Here is an 8,823-nt window from a genome sequence, read left to right as displayed (position 1 = left end):
AACTATCCTAATAAATACCAAGATAAGTATAGAGGTTTTCAAGATATCTTCAAGTCAACTCGATCCAATCTTAATAAAATAGAAAATTCAGATTGCATTGGAACACTTGGATTTGATCCTTATGTCATTTGATTCGATACTAGTAATCTTAATATATGGGCCAAAATTTTTTGGCATAATCAACAATTGCGTAACCCAATGGATTTTAGTTCAAAAGATTGTCAATTTAAATAAGATAAATTATGTCGTAGCTATAACTTGTAACTAGTGTGATAATTGGAACCATAATTGCTCAACAGTTTTTTTTAAAATATATTTTGCTGAAAATAGCTAATTGCTATGTAGTTGTTGCAACTTATAATTTATAAAAGTATATTTTGGTTTAGGTTGAATCAGAGACATCAAACGTTTTCGTCACCGATGTTTAATCGAAATTCGATTATAAATATAATGGACTTTGGTGTTGTTCGCTTTCTGTAAAATCATGAAGCTCAACAATGTTTTCAGCCCCAGCTGAGACCATTGAGATCAAATTGTTTGCACCTTGAAGCTACATCATTTTCTTCATCAACATTTAAATCAAGCTTTGTTGCGAAGAAATGGAGTCCATCTTCTTCATTTCTTCCATTAAACTTCCTTTCAGAAAATCTGCTGCTGTTGCTGTTGAAGCCCTTCCCTTTATCTCCTTGTAATCCTACAGTTATGGACAAATCACTGCCATTGGAGCTTCTATCTGCAATCTTGCCTGTTGAAGACGGAACCATTTTGTTCTCTTTCAGCCCAGTTTGGGGTAGCCATGGATCTTCTGCTACAAGGCTGTAGGGTCTTAAACAAATCCCATTGTTGTGTATTTCTTGGTCTTTCTGAGATCCTTCAATGGAGGTCAAACAGCTATCTATGGAATTTGTTTTTGTTTTCTGGTGGCATAAACCCTGCAACTCTTTCAAATCCATTAGTGTTGAATCCAGGCATTGGTTAGACACTTTAGACACCAGTTCGGATAATTGAAGTTGGGCTGCTTCAAGCCCCATTGAACCCGGATTTTGTCTTCCAAGACTCTCTTGAGCTTTCTCTAGTACTGACTGTAAGTACTTCCCTTGGGCCTCGATCCGAAGCTGTAAATGTCGCTGCACCTCGAGCTGCTCGTGAAGCCGTCTCTGGACTTCAATTTGCATTTGCAGTGCTTCGCCGATTTGTAAGCCTCTGGATTGTTTTATGAACATCAAAGTCAGTATATGAAAAAATATATATAAACGATTGAGACACCATTCATGTTATTACCTGTTTGTCTGAGGTCCAACAGTTGAGTTATTCATCTGAATCCCATTTGCTTCACTCATTTTGTCTGCTGGCATTGCAACCGCACCTATATCCATTGGGTTAAAAGTTATAGCTCCTGACCTTTTATATTTTTGTTTGAAGTACACTAAAAAGCAGGGGAACACAATCTTCTTACCTATTTTGTTACTGCCATTATTAGCTTGTCCATGGGGATTTTTACTGAGCCTGTATTTCTGCAGCCAAAATGTGAGAATTAATTAGCAATTGTTCAACGTGTTATGTTGGAGGCCGATTCTGAACATGTGACAATGAGGAGTTAGATATAAATTACCTGAAGGTGACTCTTGAGATGATACAAGGTAAGGCCTGGAATCCCCATTATTTTCATTACTGTTTTAGGAGTAGCCTCTGCAATGAAAAGGTGTATACGGTTATTTGTACTCGTCCGAAGCAGTTTATGTATGTGGCGGAGACATATTTGGATAGGAAATTACTTACTGTCTGCTCCTCCGAGCTGATTGACAGCTTCAATGAAGCGTTCATGGAGGTCAGGCGTCCACTTCAGTCTGGGCTTGGCATCAGTTGAGAGGACAAGGCCAGAATCTCCAGTTCCATTCCCACCTTGCAGTAACAAATGCCTGTCAGGAATGGCCGTTCTCAAACAAGCCTGGATGTTCTTCCCTTGATGATGATGATGATGGTACATCTTCTATCTCCAAAAGGAACTCAAAGCATGCAAATAGACAAGAGGACACGCTCAAATGTTGCCTCTCCCTAATGCTCAGTAATTACAAGCCAAAGGTGAGCCCAGCCATGATGGCTTTATAAAGCAGGTTTTACAAGAATAGAATCTGGGAAATAGCTACATGGCAACACCATGACCTGATCCATTATTAACAGTGACTGAAACAAAGAGATATTGTTAAACTATGGAAAGCGCTTTGAATTCCTGCAACACAAAACCAACTTTCTAAAAAACACTTGCAAGAACTTGCATTAGATACCGGGAATTGATCCATCATTTTTCCTATTCGTCCCTACTGGCAAAAGCTCCAAGAATCTTATTCCCCCATGGGTGACTTGGATTAGGGGAATCCACTAACTATGTTTTCTCGACTTCAAACAAGATTCTTAGAAACTCTTGTACCTTTGTTCCTCACTATCACACCCCAAACCACATGATATTGTCCTACAAACCGTTTCGCTTGGGGCCATCTGAGTCTCTACAGCGCATCCTAGAGTTTTTCAATATGGAATTGGAGCGATGTCAGGAATACAATTAAGTGATGAAGAATATAATTACCAAATTTTAGTTTTTAACCGGTAAGATTCTTTTGACTGAAGCACCGTGAAAATTTGTAATTAGATACATAGAAGAAAATTTGAAAAATTTGAGGAAGAAATATGCTCTTCATTGGAGATGATTATTGTTTGGTGGCAAAGGAATGAAATATGGAATGCATTCCACAATCTGTCTACTACACCTCCAGTTTACTACTTAAATGACACGAGCAAATCTATTAAAACAAAAAAAAAAAAACTAAGCACACCAATATCAACCCTTTCCGACTCCAATTAACATAGGTATAATTTAGAAGCTGTAGGAGGGAACTCTTGCCCCTTACTAGGCACCTCGAAGACCCAATGAACACGTGTCTGAAAATATCTTAAAATATTAAATATATTTGTATTTGGCACTCGGTCTGAATGATGTAGTTATAATTTAGGAGCAGGGGTCCCAAATCCTTTGGCTTTGTGGAACTGGCATAAGACAGCCGGCACCTTAAACGGGGAATCCTAAGCACCCGATGAAAAGGAAGGGATTTTGTACTTGCATTTGTTGAAAAAACATGACAAACCCTGGCCCTGAAAACGACAACTTGTCATTGACCTTAATGCTTTTGTCTCGTTTTTTTCTTGATTCTCTTTCTATGAATCTATACGCTCTTCTTTCTTCATTTCCATTACTTACTTAAGAGCTTATCTTAATTAACCAATTATAAGTGGCTTCTCAAACATCCTTCTTATAGATATATATAGAAATGTCAGCCTAATGCAGAAATATACATGCTTAAACTTGGGAGTGTAGTTTCTTGCTGTTTCGTATTCTTTGTTATTCATTTCTGTAATATTCTGTTTATATCTTCAATCAATGTGGTAAATAATATTCATTTATGCCTACATCCTCTATAAATGAGATATAATTAAAATGAAAACAAAAAAGAAGCCAGAGAGGGAACTAGTTTTGGCGATAATGAAGGAATTATATGATATTATTAATCTTTTTTTGGCCAGAATATTACTGTTTAAAATAAAAAGAATAATATCTGCACGATCAACAGCTAATGAGGAATAAATTCTTAATATTAAGTTATGGGGACCAAATCTGGAAAATAATATAAACCAACAAATATAGAGAAAATTTAATAAAAATTGTTGAAGAATAGGTATGTATATATATATATATATATGCTGACTGCTGATGCCCACAATAATATGGACCACTTTACCAATAAAGGCCCATTTCCAACTTTATTTACTGAAATGGGCCACTTTTTTCATTATTTACTTGAATTGGCCGAAAACACTAAAACGCGTCTACGTAAGAGCATTTTAGGGGAAAATTCTAGTAAAACGTGTCCCTGAGGGAGCGATTTTGTCATGTCAGCACAAAACGCGTTGACATGGCAAAATCGCTCCCTTAGGGACGCGTTTTAGCTCGTATTTTTCTAGGGTTAGGGCTATTTGCATGTTTAGTGCCTAGGTTTTTAAGTTTTAAGGTTTTAGGTTTTTGTTAAAATAATTTAAGATTTTATTTATTTAAGGTTTAAGAGTTTTAAAAAATAAATTAGGGTTTAAAGTTTTTAAAAAAATTAATTAAATTAGATTTTAGGAGTTTTAAATAAATTAATTAAATTAGGTTTTATTAAATGAAACAATATAAAAATAGTTTGTACAAATATATTTAAAAAAATCAATGTATGTGTCGGTTGAAATCAGTGCCACATGGGGGTGATCGACGGTTACACACTGGATTCCTTTTTGGTTCAGCTTCCGGCGGGGGGTTGTGGTTGTTCTGGTTGTGGGTGTTGGGAGGATAACCCACCTTGATAGAATAAAGAATGCGAAGGTGTTTGCATCACTCATTGCGTAGATGTTTGAATCCTATAAGGTGATGGGGATTGGAAATGGGATGAGCTCCCCGACAGTTCCTCATGCGATCCCTCTTGCGACGATGGCCTATATATCGTCGGTTGAGTTGGAGTCATCGGGAAAGGAGATGCATTGGGCCATGCATACCAACCTGGCATAGGACTGGGAAAAGGAAATATATAAGGGTTAGGATACATATAAGGGCTAGGATACGCACCTGACATAATCTGAAGGGGATGTGGTGTGGGCGTCGTCACTTGAGGCGTTGGGCCCAGTGATTGTGTGGGCGCTGTTGATGGGCCCGTTCCGTCATCCCTTCTCCTTGGATTTAAAGGGCCCGATTGTTCCTTTTCGACATGGATTTCCCGACGCCTTTGCTCTTCCAAGAGCGAATATGGCTTACCATGGATCCTAAACCATGGCATGTAATCCAGCATGCACGCTAACTCTGGAACGATGATCGGTTCGCGAGTAGGTATATGATCATATCGATTTTCCCAAATTTCGATATATTCCAAGAAGAATACCGACCAATGCATATTTGATTATCGTAAGTCGATTTTGTGCTTATCATCTAGCACTTCAGGTGTCACAAGAATCGGTGGTTGGAATCCAAATTGCCGCAACACTTTATCCGTCTGGTGCATCTCGACAGTAGCATAGTTGACCAATGTGACATTAACATGCCAAATGTTCGGGTTTTGAAAGAATTCATCCGAAATTACTGCTCGAATTATCGGATCCTCGTATGGTGTCCATTGAAACTATATGAATGTGATAAAAACATTAGTTGTATACATAGTACTAAATACTAAATATGAAACGACTGTGTTATGTATATATATTTTATTTAATCCTTACATGCGCTTCCGACTGTTGGTCTAATAGAAGTCGTATATCTTCAAGAGTGGTAGGTATTCCAACATAACTCGCCGAATGGTTCCACCTAATTAAATAAAATTTTAGCATAAAATTATATTTTAAATCTATGTAATAATTGTAAAATCTAATATAAGAATGTATATGGGTAGTTCACTCGATGACGTAAAAATGGAAAGCGAAACCAAGCCCGTGATAGACAACCTCCGATTTTGGCTTTATTTGGTTTCGTCACCCTGCACATCTCCCGGTACAATATTGCCAACAAGTTAAACCCCCAACTAAGTTCGCCAACTGCTCTAAAATCAACGAGTTTCAACAGCCACCTCAGATGTACGAGGTTTCGTGACAAGTCCGACATCAGATTACCTCCAATGATCTCAAGGATGTATGTCCGAGCATATCGTGTTCTTTCTACTTTAGTCGAATCATTCCCCGGCTCCGAGAATGAGTCTCATAACCAGCCTATCTCGATCCAACCCCTGTTAATATTATTCGGAATCGCACCCAAAAGATCGTAGCATATAGCTCCCCAATCAGCAGATTGAACGGACCCGGTGAGTACAGACCCATCCACTAGCAATCTCAATTGTAATTGCACGTCCTCTAAAGTGATGGTACACTCTCCGCATGGAAGATGAAATGTGTGCGTCTCGAGTCTCCACCTCCCTATGAATGCGCTGATGTGTTTCGGCTCCAACTAGCACCCCCGGCCTATATTGGCCACGTGCCAAAAACCCGCTTCCCTCAAGTAATTTTCTATCAACGGTGATGGAGGACCAGACATATTACAAATATAACATTGTAACACCCGGTCTACAGGTTGTTATAAAAAAATTATGAAATAAAAATTAATTAAAATTACATAAATGAAAAAAATATTAAATAAGATTCAAAAATTGAAATTAACCCTTACCATTTTCATTTGTTCGATAGAGATATGTTTATGATCGAGACGAATTAATCCCTCGGTCATTGCTAACGCGATCAAATATTTTTAAAATTATAAAAGATAATACTAATTTAGAAAAAAAAATAAAGGAAATAATTAATTAAAGACAGCTTTGAGAAATTTAGGGAGAAATTTGAGAGCTTTTTTGAGAAATTTGGAAGAGATGTTCGTGTGAAAAAAATAGGATGGGGGTTTTTATAGTTTTTTTTTACCGTTGGACCCCCCAGTGGTCAAAATTTTAAATGACCATTGGGGGTAAAAAACATGGGCTAAAACGCATCCCTGAGGGAGCGATTTTGCCACGTCAGCAAAGCACGTCCACATCAACGCGTTTTGTGCTGACATGGCAAAATCGCTCCTATGTGGACGCGTTTTGATGTTTTTGCTCATTCCGATAAATAATAAAAAAATGACCTATTTTCGTAAATAAAGTTAGAAATGGGCCTTTATTGGTAAAATGATCAATAAAATGAGTGCTTGAAAATTTTCTAATAGAAAAAAATTACATTGGCGTGTGTTTCAAAACAATTATAAGCTATAAATTGTTGCATTTATGTTTAATATTTGTATTTCAAACATTTTTATTATACAATTATAATAAAATATATAATAACTCAATTCAGAATTTAACTTGGAATTCGATTCGATTATCCAACCCAAAATACCTATGATTCAAGTAACTCCAAGCACTCCATTTTGGGGGCTTCGACTCTGTTTCTAAACTAGGACACCATCCCCCTCCATCTGAACCTCCTTTGACCCTATGTATAAACAATTTTCAAATATAAATATGAGAATATCAACTTTTAATATCTTACCCAAAAAAAAAACCTTTGAATACACTTTTAAAAGGTATAATGATTTATTTGATTTTTAATTTTACAAAAAATATCATTTTATTCTTAAATTTAAATTTTCACCACTTTTAATCTTTAAACTTGTGTTAGTTAATATGTGTTAACTTTGTGACATGTTCTCACATGAATGTAATGTTAGCAATTAATTATTTTTAAAATAAAAATTCAAAAATATAATATTTTTAAAAGGTATAAATATATATATTTAATATTTTAATTTAAAAAATAATTGCTTACATAGCATACACGTGAAAGTCTACGATATGTCATGTAAGCAAAATTAAAAGAATATTAACTTTTTCATTCATTTTTAGATAATTTGATAAATGATTCAAATTAAAAAAAAAGTAAAAATTTAAATGAAGAACTAAAATAATTTTTGAGTAGATATGATACTTATACCCAACAAAACTCCATTTCCCAATGTGCGGCATTTTTGGAAAATCAATTGATTCTGAAATGTGAGGATGCAGTTTGAGAGAATCTAAGAATAGCTTTAGACAGTTATTAATAACAGAATCCGAAAACAGTTTGGTGGAATATGATTTGAGAATAGGCTAACAGTCATGTTATAGTTATTTGCAATTTAGTCCGTAAGCTGTAAGTACAGATATAATAGGGGATTTTGACATTTAGTTCTAAGAGGGCCTATTAAACGATTAAATTGTTGAAGAAAAGAATTGCAACCGATATGCTTTACTAATATTCTACCACCCTCTCTTTCCATATCACCTAATTTTTCTGTTTTTGATCATCATTCATCAAATAGAAGCAAAGAAAAACAAAAATCACAAATCAGGTACCCAATATCGATATGTGTTTCTTGTGCTCTTTTTAATTTATGTGTTTGTTAAGCACTTACAAAGTTTTGTCCAACACAAATTTAAAGGCTAAATTACACTTAAGGTCACCAAGTTATTATTAAATTTACGTTTTGATAACTAAACTTTTAAAAGTTACATAATGGTTACTAAACTATTCGAAAAATCAATGGGCAGTTAAGTTTATTTTTTTTAAAAAGTCTGATGACTGAGCTCCAAGCGACGGTTCAACAATCGGTACAGTGAATCAATATCCATCAACGAACAGAAGAACATACCTTACACATAAGTCGATCATACAGTCAATATTTATTTCATAAAAAATAGAACTAAATTGTGAAATAGAAGGGAGAGTAGAGCCTTTCGATTAGTGTTGATGGTGTGAATAGAGAAAGTCATACAACAGTGATTTTAACACCCAATGACTTGAATGAAAATTTTTAAATAATTTAGTAACAATTTTGTAATTTTTTGAAGTTAAATAACCAAAACGTAAATTTACTAATAGAATTGACCTTGAGTGTAATTTACCCTATTTTAAAAGAAATAAACAACGGCAAGGCAACTATTTCAACATGATATATATGGTTTCTTTCTGCTTTTGAGATTAACTGAAGATGTTAAAATTACCCAACATATCTAAACCATGTCTTTAGATTGAACCCAACTTAAAATATGTATATTTCCATTTATCAGTTGTTATTATGTTGACAGAAAAAGTATTTTTGTTCAGATAAAACAAGTACTTCACTTGATATCCAAAAAGTTCAGTGCATGTAAATAAACCATTTGTAGGACGAAAAATACAAGCTTTAAGTACTTGATATTTCGTGTCTGTTAAGGACCCAATCATCATCTTCCCAACATTTCGGTACATAAA

The 8,823-nt window shown here is 35.1% G+C and overlaps 1 protein-coding gene across 1 annotated transcript; it reads right to left on the bottom strand.

Annotated features, from left to right (window-relative positions):
- Nucleotides 1–345: 345 nt before the first annotated feature.
- Nucleotides 346–2,812, bottom strand: LOC105783026 (myb-related protein 2). Its single transcript, XM_012608191.2, has 5 exons — nt 1,780–2,812; nt 1,613–1,689; nt 1,457–1,514; nt 1,282–1,366; nt 346–1,203 (listed from the first exon to the last, which is right to left on the bottom strand). Exons 1-5 carry the CDS (start codon nt 1,985–1,987, stop codon nt 504–506), a joined length of 1,128 nt encoding a protein of 375 aa, XP_012463645.1. The 5' UTR covers nt 1,988–2,812; the 3' UTR covers nt 346–503.
- Nucleotides 2,813–8,823: the final 6,011 nt, after the last annotated feature.

This window comes from Gossypium raimondii, chromosome 13, assembly GCF_025698545.1.
Source record: "Gossypium raimondii isolate GPD5lz chromosome 13, ASM2569854v1, whole genome shotgun sequence".
Lineage (NCBI taxonomy): Eukaryota > Viridiplantae > Streptophyta > Magnoliopsida > Malvales > Malvaceae > Gossypium > Gossypium raimondii.
The sequence above is the reverse complement of the archived record's forward strand: the minus strand, read 5'-3'. Positions and strand labels throughout refer to the sequence as shown.

Bases quoted from the DNA above. Each gene is read 5' to 3' on its own strand.
- LOC105783026 (XM_012608191.2), bottom strand. From the start codon at position 1,987: ATGTACCATCATCATCATCATCAAGGGAAGAACATCCAGGCTTGTTTG. The intron at 1,690-1,779 runs GTAAGTAATTTC...TTTTCATTGCAG, and splicing joins TCAGCTCGGAGGAGCAGACA to AGGCTACTCCTAAAACAGTA. The intron at 1,367-1,456 runs GTAAGAAGATTG...CAATGGATATAG, and splicing joins TAATGGCAGTAACAAAATAG to GTGCGGTTGCAATGCCAGCA.